A 14411-nucleotide genomic window follows, 5' to 3' on the forward strand; every position below is an offset into this window, starting at 1 on the left:
AAGTCTATGTATTTTCTTTTTGTTCTTGTTTTGAGACAGAGTCTTGCTCTATTGCCCAGACTGGAGTGTATTAGCACAATCTCGGCTCACTGCAACCTCTCCCTGTTGGGTTCAAGCAATCCTCCTGCCTCAGCTTCCTGAGTAGTTGGGATTGCAGGAATGTGCCATCACACCTGGCCAATTTTTTTGGTATTTTTAGTAGAGACAAAGTTTCACCATGTTGGCTAGGCTGGTCTCAAACTCTTTTTTTTTTTTTTTTTTTTTGAGACAGAGTCTCGCTCTGTCGCCCAGGCTGGAGTGCAATGGCGCCATCTCGGCTCACTGCAAGCTCCGCCTCCCGGGTTCACACCATTCTCCTGCCTCAGCCTCCCAAGTAGCCGGGACTGCAGGTGCCCGCCACCACGCCTGGCTAATTTTTTGTATTTTTAGTAGAGATGGGGTTTCACTGTGTTAGCCAGGATGGTCTCGATCTCCTGACATCGTGATCCACCTGCCTCGGCCTCCCAAAGTGCTGGGATTACACGCATAAGCCGCGGCACCTGGCCTATGTTTAATTGTTATTTTATTTATTTATTTTTTTGAGACGAAGTCTAACTCTGTTGCCCAAGCTGCAGTGCAGTGGCGCAATCTTGGCTCACTGCAACCGCCCCCTCCAGGTTCAAGCGATTCTCCCTGCCTCAGTCTCCTGAGTAGCTGGGACTACAGGCACACACCATCATGCCCAGCTAATTTTTGTTTTTCAGTAGAGATGGGGTTTCACTATGTTGGCTGCCCTGGTCTCAAACTCCTGACTTCGTGATCTGCCCACCTCAGCCTCCCAAAGTGCTGGGATTACAGGCGTGAGCCACCGCGCCCGGCCTATTGTATTTTTTTGAAACAGGGTCTAGCTCTGTTGCCCAGGATGGAGTGCAGTGGTGCAATCTCAGCTCACTGCAACCATTGCCTCCCTGGGCTCGATCCTCATTCCTCAGCCTCCTGAGTAGCTCAGAGTAGAAGTGTGCGGATCATGCCCAACTGATTTTTATATTTTTTGTAGAGATGGGGTTTAACCATGTTGCTCAGGCTGGTCTCGAACTCCTGGGCTCAAGCGAATTTTCCACCTCAGTCGTGCTGGGATTACTGGTGTGAGATGCCACGCCAGGCCTTACGTTTCAGTTTTAAAGAAATGGTCTTTGTTGATCCATATTTCACATGCATAGGGATGTTTTTTGGGAATAAAATACTCTCTTTGTATCCTCTGATCAGATCCCCCCAATAGTTTCCCAAGAAGTTAAAATAAAACCCAAACTTCTCATTTATGTTTGTAATGTATTGTGATAGGTCCTCTACGGACCCCTCCAGCCCTCCAGCTTTATCTGTTTCCCCTACTCACACACAGTCATCCTAGGATCAGATGGGTTTTTTGTTGTTGCTGTTGTTGTTCTTGTTTTTGCTTGTTTGCTTTTTCTTTTCTTTTCTTTTTTTTTTTTGAATCAAAGTCTCACTCTGTCACCCAGGCTGGAGTGCAGTGGCATGATCTTGGCTCACTGCAACCTCCGCTTCCCGGGTTCAAGCGATTCTCGTGGCTCAGCCTCCCGAGTAGCTGGAATTACAGGCGCCTGCCACCACGCCTGGCTAATTTTTTGTATTTTTAGTAGAGATGCGGTTTCACCATGTTGGCCAGGGTGGTCTCGAACTCCTGACTTCAAGTGATCTACCCGCCTCGGCCTCTCAAAATGTTGGGATTACAGGCGTGAGCCACCGCGCCCGGTCTCGTTTGTTTTTTGCAACGGAGTCTCGCTCGGTCACCCAGGTTGTAGTGTAACGGCGTGATCTCGGCTCACTGCACCCTCCGCCTCCCAGGTTCAAGTGATTATCCTGCCTCAGCCTCCCAGGTAGCTAGGAGTATAGGCGCCCACCACCACGCCCGGCTAATTTTTGTATTTTTTCTAGAGATGGGATTTCACCATGTTGGCCAGGCTGGTCTGGTACTCCTGACCTTAAGTGAGGATCAGACGCTTGTTTTTGCTCTTCCCTCTGCTCCTCATGCCTTCCCAGGGCTCGCCTCACTATCGTGTCCAACTTCTATTCATTCTCCCAGTGTCTGGTTAAACTCACTTCATCCAGTAACCCTCTGTGATCCCCCAGGAGAGAAGAAGTCGTCTCCATTATTCAGCTTTTTTCCCTCAAGCACCCTGGTTCATTTTAGTTCTTACCATGGATCCTAATTACAAAAAAAAAAACAAAACACAGCAACATCAACAAATTTTAAAACTTAACATTTCTTGGCCCTGTTATACTTGATTCCTGGAAGGTAGAGTTATAGCTTCTTTTTTTTTTCTGCTCTGTCGCCCAGTCTGGAGTGCAGTGGCGCGATCTCGGCTTACTGCAACCCCCCCCTCCTGGGTTCAAGTGATTCTCCTGCCTCAGCCTCCTGAGTAGCTGGTATAGGTGCGTGCCACCACGCCCAGCTAATTTTTGTATTTTTAGTAGAGACGGGGTTTCACCATGTTGGCCAGGCTGGTCTCAAACTCCTGACCTCGTAATCCGCCCGCTTCGTCCTCTCAAAGTGCCGGGGTTACAGGCGTGAGCCATCGCGTCCGGCCGAGTTATAGCTTCTAATACTTCCTGTATTTCCTGTTGCCGGGCTCAGTCTAGAGCAGGGTCCTCACAATCATTATGGGCCCCATCTTCCAAGTGCAGAGAGCGAAGCCCAGGACAATCAAGTGACTCGGCCCCACGGTATTCAGTACATTTTTCTTGAATGAATGAATATGTCTGTGTGGCGTTTTGGGGCCCTGGCATATAGTAGGTACTCAGTTAAGTTTTTAACTAAGTGAAGAAATAACTATTTTGTGCATTTTGTGGCTGTTTATACTAAGAGCTCCCCCGCAGCCTGCCCCTTCCTCTAAGTCCCGCCTCCTCGAGTTGGCAATCGCCCGTCCCTGTTTTATGTTGTATCGCTCTTCTTTCGACAGCCAATGGCCGACGTTCCCGCGGAAGCCCCGCCTCTTGTGCTGGCCAATGCCTGCTCCCTACCTTGAGGCGCTTCTCTTGTGGTATCCAATGGCTTGCATCTCTACTTTAAGCCCCTCCTCCTGAGCGGGAGAGGCTGTCAATGACCTGCCCATTGCGTTAAGTGATTGGCCTTCTTTTCTGCGGTATCCAATGTTCTGCCCTCCTTATATCCCCTTCTCTTGTGGAGGTCTATGTCCCGCCTCTTTCCCTTATGCTCCACCCCTTCACTCCCTTAGCGCGTCTGTTCGTCTCCTCCCACCTTTCCCTTTCACCTCCCATAACCTCCCATTAGAGTCTCTGGGTTACGCCCCTTGGGTCTGTCCGTTATCCAATCCCGTTAACTGCTGTGCTCCAACCTCTGTTCTTATTGGTCACCTCGCTTCTCTGTCCCCTGCACGTGGTCCTGATCGACGGCTTTGCCGGCCCGTGACGGCCGGAGGGCTGAACTTCCGTTGGCGCAACGCCCAATAAGCGCGCGTCGGCAGGCTGCCCAGACAGCCTCCCCCGCCCCCTCGGCGTCCCGCTCCCGCCCCCGGCTTCGCCTCCCGCTGCCGCCGCCGCCGCCGCCGCAGCCGCTACCGCCGCTGCAGCCGCTTTCCGCGGCCTGGGCCTCTCGCCGTCAGCATGCCACACGCCTTCAAGCCCGGGGACTTGGTGTTCGCTAAGATGAAGGGCTACCCTCACTGGCCTGCCCGGGTGAGGCCGCGCGGGAGATGGGGCCGGTGGGGGGGGGTGGGGCAGCGGGGGACCCGGGCCGGAGGCAGGCGGGCACTGGAGGGCAGGGGGTGTCCTGGGCCTGAAGGAGCTGCGCCCCGGGGGTCTGGGCTTCATGGGGTCTGGGGGCGTCCGAGACCCGCAGCGGCCCCGCCCTGGGGGTCTGGGGGTCCTGGGCCGCAGGGAGCTGCGCCCTAGGGGTCTGGGGTTGTCCGGGGCCTGCCGGAGCCGCGCCCCGGGGGTCTGGGGGGTGTCCGGGGCCTGCAGGAGCCGCGCCCCGGGGTCTAGGGATCCTGGGCCTCAGGGAGCCCCGCCCTCGGGGCCTGGGGGTCCTGGGCTGCAGGGAGCCGCGTTCTTGTGGTCTGGTGGTGTTCGGATCCTGCAGGACCCGCCGTCTGGGCCTGCAGGAGCCCCTCCCGGGGTCTGGGGGTCTTCGGCCTCAGGGAGCTGCGTCCTGGGGTTCTGGGGGTGTCCAAGCCATGCAGGAGCCGCGCCCCGGGGTCTGGGGGCCCTGGGCCTCAGGGGGCCGCGCCTAGGGGTTCCGAGGGTGTCTGTGGCCTGAGAGACTCTCGCCCTTGGTGTATGGGGGTTTTGGGGCTCAGAGAGTCGCTCCCTGGGAGTCTGGGGGTATCCTGGGCCCGAGGGAGTCGCACCTTGGGGGTTTGGGGGTGTTTGGGGCCTGAAAGAGCCGTGCGCCGACGGTCTGGGGGTCCCGGGCCCGAGGAAGCGGTGCCCTGGGGGTCTAGGGCCTGATAAATTCTCACCCTGGGGGAATGGGGGTCCTGGACCTGAGGGAGCTGCGCCGTGGGGGTCTGGGGGTTGTCCAGGGCCTGAAGGAGCTGCGGCGCCAATGGTCTGGGGGTCCTGGGCCTGAGGAAGCTGCGCCCTGGGGGTCTAGGGTTGTCTAGGGCCTGAGAAACTCGCCCTGGGGGTCTGGGGCTTCTGTGCCTGAGGGAGCTGCACCCTGGGGATCTGGGGGTGCCCTGGCCCAGAGGGCGCCACGCCTCGTGTGTCTGGGGGTGTCCAGGGTGCCTCAGGGAGCCGTGCGCAGGGTGTCTGGGCGGGTCTGGGACCTGAGAGACCCTCACCTGAGGGCCTGGGGATCCCAGGCCTGAGGGCTCAAGGTTCTAGTTTGAGCAGAACTGCGGAACTTGAGATTTGGGGTCAGATATGGGGGCTGAAGCACTCCCTTTTGGGTCCTGGAGAAGCCCAGTTTTGAGGGGCTGGGGGGCCGAGGGCCATGTGCTAGGGGTCCAGGGTTGGAGGAGGCAGTCACGGGGGAAGGTTGAGGGTCAAGGCTAAGGGAAGCTGGGACCTCTGAGTGAGGGGCTGGGGGTGGGGGAATGGGGCTCGGGCTCTGTTCACGGGGTCACTGGGACTCGGGGAACTGGACCTTAGAATGAAGTTGGCATCGGGACTGTTGGGGGACCCTGGGGATTGGTCCCCTGTGGGGAGGAGGATGTAGAAGCTGGTTTTGGAGGGACTTGAGGGTGGGGTGGTCCAACCCCAATGCTTGAAATGGAGACAGGCCCGGGCCCAGGGAGTGGGAGCCCTTCTGATGGAAGGGGGCTGGCCGAGGGGACCTTGGATGCCCCTTTGGTGGAAGCTGGGGTCCCGAGGACCTGGATAGTCCCAGGTGTCCTGGCCTGAAGGATATTCCGCACCTTGGAGTCCCAGGTGTGGAGGGGGTGAGTTCCAGGCCCTGAGAGGGACAGGCCAGCGGGAAGCAGGGACCCCAGGCTATTGTCATCCCCAGGTCTTAGGGCTGAGTCTCCCAGGGCTGAGGTTGGTGGAATTGGCCGGGCAGGACTGAGGAATTTGGCACTGGGGGTGGAAGGCTGGGGCAGCAGGGAGGGGCTGTGGAGGGGGAGACCAAACGGTGCTCTGGACCAGAACCAGCCCAGGTCCGAAGCTGGCAATGCCGCTGGGTTGGGTGGGCCTTGGAGGACCGTGGGCGGGTCTTGGGTGAGGCAGGAGAGAAGCGGGGCTGTGAGGCATGCCGGGCTGGTCCTCTGGTGGACTGAATTTAGGATGCTTCTGGCGGGAGAGGGATGCTGGGCCTGGCGGCCCATGGCCGAGCCCAGGGGCCAGGGACTCTGATAAAGTAGCTCTGAGGAGACCCAAGCGAGAAGGAAGCTGGGTGAGTGGGGCAGGGAAGATCGGGAGCCCCCTAGAAGCTGGAGACGTGGATGGGGAAGGAATGCATTGGGAGGGGAGAAGCCACTCCAGCCTGCTGTGCTCGCGCTGACTTTCTTGGGGGAGACCAGAGCAATGCAACTTTACAGGCACTTCTCTCCCTTCCCCAGCTCTCTTCTTCCCAGAGCACTCGCTTTTCTCTCCCCCGTCCCCCCTTCTCCAGCCTGCTCTCCTAGCCCCAAACGTTTCCAAGCACCTGATTGGAAGTGAAGGGGCTGTTAGTCTCCTGTGGGGAGGTGACTGACAGCTGCCGGAGCCCATGGGCCTGCAGGGAGAGGGTGGGACTTCCTGGATGCTCAGGGCCGTTTCTTGTAGCCCACCCCCCCACCCTCTGCATCCTTGGAGCTGCCAGCTGCATCCTCTGGGGGACCGCCCGTGAGCCCGTCTTTGCGGGAGGGGTCCCCAGGGAAGGTCCTGGGAGTCCATAGACGCTGAGCTTGGCCCCACCCCCTGGTTGCTTCAGAGGGCCGGATCTGGCTTTGCTCAGGTGGAGCACCTGCCCTGGGGCCAGCTCCGTCCCTGGGGTAGGGGGAGAGATCTCTGGGTGGGGCACAGCTTTGCAGTGGAGGGTACACCGAAGAATGCAGCTTCCCATCGGGAAGGGGCTGCTGCTTCCTGGGTTGAAGGCTCCCCTCCTCCCAGCGTGATTTGCCCCAAGTAACTTGGCTGATTTCTCGGTGATTTCCTGGGTCAGTGGGTAAAGCCACCCCCTCGCTGGCCTCTCACTGCAGATCGACGACATCGCGGATGGCGCCGTGAAGCCCCCACCCAACAAGTACCCCATCTTTTTCTTTGGCACACACGAAACGTAAGTGTCGCCTGCTGGGGCTTGGTTTTCTCCTCTGGTGCCTCCCGGGGTGGCCTCACTCACCTGGGACTGGCCCCCGTTTCCCTTCTCCAGAGCCTTCCTGGGACCCAAGGACCTGTTCCCCTACGACAAATGTAAAGACAAGTACGGGAAGCCCAACAAGAGGAAAGGCTTCAATGAAGGGCTGTGGGAGATCCAGAACAACCCCCACGCCAGCTACAGCGCCCCTCCGGTGAGTACCCGGGGTGGAGAGCCAGCGTGAAGCGCGCTACTGATGCAAGAAGGGGCCTCCAGTTAGGGTCTCTCCCCTGGGCACTGTGGACACATGGGGCTCGATCGTTCCCTGTAGTGGGGCGTTCTGGGCCCTGCAGGTGCTAAGCAGTGTCCCTGGCCTCCACCTACTCAGTGCCAAGGCCACCCCCACCCCATTCATGGTGATGACACATGTCCCCAGTCATTGCCCAGTGTCCCCTGGGTGGAGGGGAACGGAATAGAATCAGTGCTGGCGAGAACCCCTGCTGTAGAATCAGTCCAAGTTTCTTTTTTTTTTTTTTTTTTTTTTGAGACAGAGTCTCGCTCTGTTGTCCAGGCTGGAGTGCAGTGGTGTGATCTCGGCTCACTGCAAGCTCCGCCTCCTGGATTCCCGCCATTCTCCTGCCTCAGCCTCCTGAGTAGCTGGGACTACAGGTGCCCGCCACCACACCCGGCTAATTTTTTTGTATTTTTAGTAGAGACAGGGTTTCACTGTGTTAGCCAGGATGGTCTCAATCTCCTGACCTCGTGATCCGCCCGCCTCAGCCTCCCAAAGTGCTGGGATTACAGGCGTGAGCCACTGTGCCCAGCCTTTTTTTTTTTTTTTTGAGACAGAGTCTTGCTCTGTTGCCCAGGCTGGAGTGCAATGGCATGATCTCAGCTCACTGCAACCTCTGCCTCCGGGTCCAACTGACTCTCCTGCCTCAGACTCCCGAGTAGCTGGGATTACAGGTGCCCACCACCACACCCAGCTAATTTTTGTATTTTTGGTAGAGACAGGGTTTCACCATGTTGGCCAGGCTGGTCTCGAACTCCTGAACTCAGATGATCCACCCGCCTCGGCCTCCCAAAGTGTTGGGATTGCAGGGGTGAGCCACTGCGCCTGGCCAGCCCGAATTTCTAACAGAGTGTTATCATAGCTCTCATAAAACCTTTTATTTTCTTAGGAAAAGACATTTTTTTCTTTTGAGAACAGCCCCCTCTTTCACTGTTACTGCCAGATTTTAGAGGAGTGAAAAGGCTGTAGTGTGTAGACGTGAGCGTTCTCAGTCAGGTGGAAAAAAACACCAAGAATCAGATGACATCTCATTGGCAAATGAGTGTCTGGAAATAGTCAGGGAAAGGAAGGAATTTAGAAAAGCGGAAGGCAAATGGCTAAAAGGCCGTGGAAGGATGGGAGAAAGGTGCCTTACTCTGAGTATTTTGGGGTGAGGTGGGGAGTGGGGGAACTGGGCTGGGGTTCTTTCCTCTGCTTTAACCACACTGCTTTTGAGGTTTCTGTGACAGGCTGGGGGCCGGGGGTTAGTAGCCCAGGCTTAGCGGCGAGGGGGGCATGAAGTTGGCGGGGAGGCCCAGGGAACTGACCACAAGCTAGGGAAAACTTGGCCATTAGGGAAGAAAAGGACATCCGAGGTGGTCTGAGTGGAGCAAGGCAGGAGGGGCCCAGCCTTTGGCTTTTGCGAGTGGAGGATGCAGTCTCTTTGTGGTTCCTGGTCCTGCTTGAGAACCTGGGGTCTTGAGGCGGCCTGTCTGTGCCTCTCCTTTGTCTCGGCCTGGGCTGGGTGGTGCTTGTGAGCATTTGCTCCAGGATCCGCAGACGTTTCGGTGGTGACACCTGCCACGCACACGCGCCGCGCTGGGGACCAGGAACAGGGATGAGTCAGGCACAGCCCTTGCCTTCTGGAAGCTCATGGTCCAGAATTGAGGATTCACTCAACAGATGTCCCTTGAGCGCCGAGGATCTGGCAGCCCCTTCTCAGGGGGCCGGGGCCCACCGATGTTGCATGCTGAGGGTATTTTACTTTAACACCCGTGGTGTGTCTAGGAGACTGAGGTTTCCCTGGTTTCATACTTGCTATCTTTCCTCACGCTGTGCCTGTCCCCAGCCTGGAAGGATAGGTCGGAAATCCTTCAAGGTAGCTGTTTCAGGAGATCTTTTTCTGGCCCCAGGTCAAGTTCTCTTTGGTTCCGTCCTGAGCTCATTACCTCCTCGTGAATCATCACACCATTTAATATTTATTGGACACCTACAGCTTGCTAAGCATTATATAGAGGCCTGTCTTCGAGGAAAGGAAATTAAACAAGCCCTGTACAGATCCCCCAAGATGAGAAGTAGCTTTAGTTGAGGCCACTGCTGCTGTTAGCTTCTCTGGCCCATCTATGCTTCTAGATGGAACGTGTGTTTAAGACGCAGATTCCTGGCTGGGCACTGTGGCTCACACCTGTAATCCCAGCACTTTGGGAGGCTGTGGCTGGTGGATCACGAAGTCAGGAGTTCAAGACCAGCTTGGCCAAGATGGTGAAACCCAGTCTCTACTAAAAATACAAAAATTAGCTGGGTGTGGTGGCGGGCGCCTATAATTCCAGCTACTCGGGAGGCTGAGGCAGGAGAATTGCTTCAACGCAGGAGGGAGAAGTTGCAGTGAGCCAGGATTGTGCCACTGTACTCCAGCCTGGGCAACAGAGCGAGACTCTGTCTCAAAAAAAAAAAAAAAAGATGCAGATTCCTGGGCCATTTTCCTAGAGGCATAGATTTAATTGTGTAAGATGGGAGCCCTGAAGTTTTTCTTGCCAAGTTTTGTCCTGGATGCTGCTGTTTTTTTTTTTTTTTTTTGATGGAGTCTCACTCTGTCGCCCAGGCTGGAGTGCAGTGGTGTGGTCTTGGCTCATTGCAACCTCCGCCTCCCGGGTTCAAGCGATTCTCCTGCCTCAGCCTCCCGAGTAGCTGGGATTATGGGCGCCCATTACCATGCCTGGCTAATTTTGTATTTTTAGTAGAGACGATGTTTCACCATGTTGGTCAGGCTGGTCTTGAACTCCTGACCTCAGGTAATCCGCCCACCTTGGCCTCCAAAGTGCTGGGATTACAGGTGTGAGCCACCACACCCAGCCCAGGCTCATTCTTTTAACAGCCTTAGCGCAACTACTAATGCCACCAAGAGCGGACAGGAAGGCCTGGGTCCCATCCCCTTGCGAAGCCAGTAGGTGAAACATGGCAGCTTGGCCTGGTTCCACTTGCATCGCCTTTTGGTCCTCACAGTAATCCTCAGAGTGGCCCAGGTGGGTAGTTGGTTGGTTGGCTTTTTTTTTTCAGACAGTGTCTCACTCTCTCGCCCAGGCTGGAGTGCAGTGGTGCGACCTCGGCTCACTGCAACCTCTGTCTCCTGGGTTTAAGTGATTCTTCTTCTGCCTCAGCCTCCCAAGTAGCTGGGACTACAGGCATGTGCCACCACGCCCGGCTAATTTTTTGTATTTTTAGTAGAGACGGGTTTCACCATATTGACCAGGCTGGTCTCGAACTCCTGACCTCATGATCTGCCCGCCTCAGCCTCCCAAAGTGCTGGGATTACAGGCGTGAGCCACTGCGCCCAACAGCGGGAAGTATTTTTTCCATTGAGTAGATGAGCAGAATGAGACTCAAGGGGTTGCTCAGATGGGCCAGGCATGGTGGCTCACGCCTGTAACCTCAGCACTGTGGGAGGCCAAGGGGGCAGATCACTTCAGGTCAGGAGTTCCAGACCAGCCTGTTCAACATGGCGAAACCCCATTCTACCAAAACTACAAAAATTAGCCGGGCTCACGCCTGAAATCCCAGCACTTTGGGAGACTGAGGAGGGGTCACCTGAGGTCAGGATGTCAAGATCAGACTGGCCAACAGAATGAAACCCTGTCTCTACAAAAATACAAAAATTAGGCCGGGTGCCGTGGCTCATGCCTGTAATCCCAGCACTTTGGGAGGCCGAGGCGGGCAGATCACAAGGTCAGGTGATCGAGACCATCCTGGCTAACTTGGTGAAACCCTGTCTCTGCTAAAAAAAAACACAGAAAGTTAGCCGGGCGTGGCACCTGTAGTCCCAGCTACTCTGGAGGCTGAAGCAGGAGAATGGCATGAACCTGGGAGGCGGAGCTTGCAGTGAGCTGAGCTCCCACCACTGCACTCCAGCCTGGGTGACACAGCGAGATTCCATCTAAAAAAAAAAAAAGAAAGAAAGAAACCCCGCCTCTACCCAAACTACAAAAATTAGCCACGCTTATACCTGTAATCCCAGCACTTTGGGAGGCCAAGAGGGTGGGTCACCTGAGGTCAGGAGGTCAGACCAGCCTGGCCAACACAGTGAAACCCTGCCTCTACAAAAATATAAAAATTACCCAGATGTGGTGGTGGGCACCTGTAATCCCAGCTACTCTAGAGGCTGAGGCCGGGGAATCTCTTGAACCCGGGAGGCGGAAGTTGCAGTGAGCTGAGATTCTGCCACCGCACTCCAGCCTGGGCGACAGAATGAGACTCTGTCTAAAAAAAAAAAAAAAAAAAAAGTGTGCTTAGATGCCCAGAGGGACCCAGCTGGTGTCTGAAGCCTTGTAGGCCTAGGCCACGGTTTCTCAGCATCAGTAACTTATAACAGAGTATAGCAGTAACAGTTGGGGCCAGGTCATTCTCTGGCATAGGGTCTGTCCTGGGCATTGCAGGGTGTTGAGCAGCATCCCTGGCCCCTGCTCACTCCATGCCAGGAGCGCACACTGGTAATCTTGATGACCAAAATGTCTCTAGACATTTGACCTAGAAGGATCCCACCTAATACATCCTTGTTGCTTGGTAGATGAAGAGGTAGAGAGACCTGTCCAGGGTTCTCAAGCTTGTGAGCAACAGAGCTGAGCTGGGGTCAGAAACCAGGGGCCCCAGCTTGCAGGTCCCCCAACTCCCATATCCCCTGACTCCCTGGCCCCCCAGCTCCCAGGCTGGCATTCTTTTCCTTCTGGCTGGTACAAGCCAGGGGCAGGCCCTGGAGGATGGGAGTCCCGGGGAATAACCTCTTAGAAGTGGGAGTTGGGAGGCATAGTGGCTCACACCTGTAATCCCAGCACTTTGGGAGGCCGAGGCAGGTGGATCACCTGAGGTCAGGAGTTTGAGATCAGCCTGGCCAATGGGGTAAAACCCCATCTCTACTAAAAATGCAAAAATTAGCTGGGCATGGTGGTGGGTGCCTGTGATCCCAGCTACTCGGGAGGCTGAGGCAGGACAATCACTTGAACTTGGGAGGTGGAGGTTGCAGTGGGCTGAGATTGTGCCATTGTACTCCAGCCTGGGGGTAGAGTGAGATTCCATCTCAAAAAAAAAAGAAGTGGGAGCTGGGGCCAAGAGCCTGTTGTATGAGCGGGTGGACCTGGGAGCCAGGCCTGGCTCTGCCCTGTGCTCACTGTGAATCTTGACCATTGACATCCCCTCTGTGAGCCTCAGTTTCCTTATTTTTTATTTTTTTAGACTGAGTCTCACTCTGTTGCCCAGGCTGGAGTGCAGTGGCATGATCTTGGCTCACTGCAACCTCCACCTCCCGGGTTCAAGCTATTCTCCTGCTTTGGCCTCCCTAGTAGGTGGGATTACAGGCATCCACCACCAAACCCGGCTAATTTTTTTTTTTTTGACAGAGTCTCACTCTGTCACCCAGGCTGGAGTGCAGTGGTGCGGTCTCTGCTCACTACAAGCTCCGCCTCCTGGGTTCACGCTATTCTCCTGCCTCAGCCTCCCGAGTAGCTGGGACTACAGGCGTCCCCCACCACGCCTGGCTAATTTTTTTTTTTTTTTTTTTGAGATGGAGTCTTGCTCTGTCGCCCAGGCTGGAGTGCAGTCGCGCGATCTTGGCTCACTGCAACCTCCACCTCCTGGGTTCACGCCATTCTCCTGCTTCAGCCTCCCGAGTAGCTGGGACTACAGGCGCCCGCCACCACTCCTGGCTAATTTTTTATATTTTTAGTAGAGACGGGGTTTCACCATGTTAGCCAGGATGGTCTCGATCTCCCGACCTCGTGATCCGCCCACCTCGGCCTCTCAAAGTGCTGGGATTACAGGCTTGAGCCACCACGCCCGGCCTTAATTTTTTGTATTTTTAGTAGAGACGGGGTTTCACCATGTTAGCCAGGATGGTCTCGATCTCCTGACCTTGTGATCTGCCCGACTTGGCCTCCCAAAGTGCTGGGATTACAGGCGTGAGCCACCGCGCCCGGCCAATTTTTGTATTTTTTAGTAGAGATTTCACTATGTTGGCCAGGCTGGTCTCGAACTCTTGACCTCAGGCAGTCCTCCTTCCTTGGCCTCCCAAAGTGCTGGGATTACAGGCATGAGCCACCGTGCCCGGCCCTCAGTTTCCTCATCTAAAACAGAGGATTTGGTAGTGCTGGCCTCTCAGCGGGCTCCTGGGAGAGTCCAGTGAGAAATTGCACATCGACACTTAGGAAGCGCTCACTGGATGGTGGAGGGGATATTTGGGAACAGGGAGGCAAAGCTGGATTTGACCTTCCCTTTTCCAGTTTAGTCACACCCCCTGCCCTGATCCTCCAAGACAGCTACAGAAATGAGCTGTTCCACTCACTCTCAGCCGGGGGAACTGGAAGTTGGCTGGCTTTGGCCTTTTTTTTTTTTTTTTTTTTTTGAGATGGAGTCTCGCTCTGTTGCCGAGGCTGGAGTGCAGTGGCGCGATCTCGGTTCACTGCAAGCTCCACCTCCCGGGTTCGCGCCATTCTCCTGCCTCAACTTCCCGAGTAGCTGGGATTACAGGTGCCCACCACCACGCCTGGATAATTTTTGTATTTTTAGTAGAGACGGCGTCCTGACCTCAAGTGATCTACCTGCCTCAGCCTCCCAAAGTGCTGGAATTACAAGTGTGGCTCACTGCGCCCTGGCCTTGTTTTTTCTTTTCTTTCTTTCTTTTTTTTTTTTTGAGATGGAGTCTCGCTCTGTTGCCCAGGCTGGAGTGCAGTGGCATCATCTCGGCTCACTGCAAGCTCCACCTCCCAAGTTCAAGTGATTCTCCTATCTCAGCCTCCCAAGTAGCTGGGACTACAGGCACACATCACCACACTCAGCTAATTTTTGTATTTTTAGTAGAGATGGGGTTTCACCATATTGGCCAGGCTGATCTCGAACTCCTGACCTTATGATCCACCCCTATCGGCCTCCCCAAGTGCTCAGATTATAGGCGTGAGCCACCATGCCCAGCCATTATTTTTTTCATAGAGACAGGCAACACTTTGTTGCCTAGGCTGGTCTTGAATTCCTGGGCTCAAGTGATCCTCCTTCCTTGGCCTCCCAATTTGCCGGGATTACAGGAGTAAACCATGGGCCTTGCTAAAGGAAAGATTTTTAATGAGGAGTGGCTGTGACCCAGGCTTCGAGGCCAAGGCCTGCTCGTGCTTTCATCTCAGGTCTGCAGTTACTCGCTGTGTGATCCTGAGCTGTTACTTGACCTCTCCCTGCCTTTTTTCCTCATCTGCAGAATCAGGCTGGTCATGCCCACCGGTTACATGGGGCTTTGATAAGTCCTGTAACTGCCGGTGGCTCCTAGGTTCGTGGCACTCACCAGCTCCTCCTGTGGAAGATCCTGGGGCATCAGGGTTGGGTCAGGGGCGGGGCTGGGTGGAGGGAGCGACCAGGAAGGAGCCCGGGGCTCCT

The 14411-nt window shown here is 55.5% G+C and overlaps 1 protein-coding gene across 4 annotated transcripts in view; it reads left to right on the forward strand.

Annotated features, from left to right (window-relative positions):
* Nucleotides 1–3498: 3498 nt before the first annotated feature.
* The window catches only part of HDGFL2 (HDGF like 2), a 31987-nt gene continuing 21074 nt past the window's right edge, over nucleotides 3499–14411 (forward strand). For all 4 annotated transcript variants that reach the window (XM_034946518.3, XM_034946519.3, XM_034946520.3 and 1 more), the window contains exons 1-3: nucleotides 3499–3693; nucleotides 6639–6715; nucleotides 6809–6947. In XM_034946518.3, coding sequence (XP_034802409.2) covers nucleotides 3622–3693; nucleotides 6639–6715; nucleotides 6809–6947 — 288 coding nt within the window. In that variant the 5' untranslated portion in view covers nucleotides 3499–3621. The remainder of the gene's footprint in view (nucleotides 3694–6638; nucleotides 6716–6808; nucleotides 6948–14411) is intronic.

Source organism: Pan paniscus, chromosome 20, assembly GCF_029289425.2.
Source record: "Pan paniscus chromosome 20, NHGRI_mPanPan1-v2.0_pri, whole genome shotgun sequence".
NCBI classification, from domain to species: domain Eukaryota; kingdom Metazoa; phylum Chordata; class Mammalia; order Primates; family Hominidae; genus Pan; species Pan paniscus.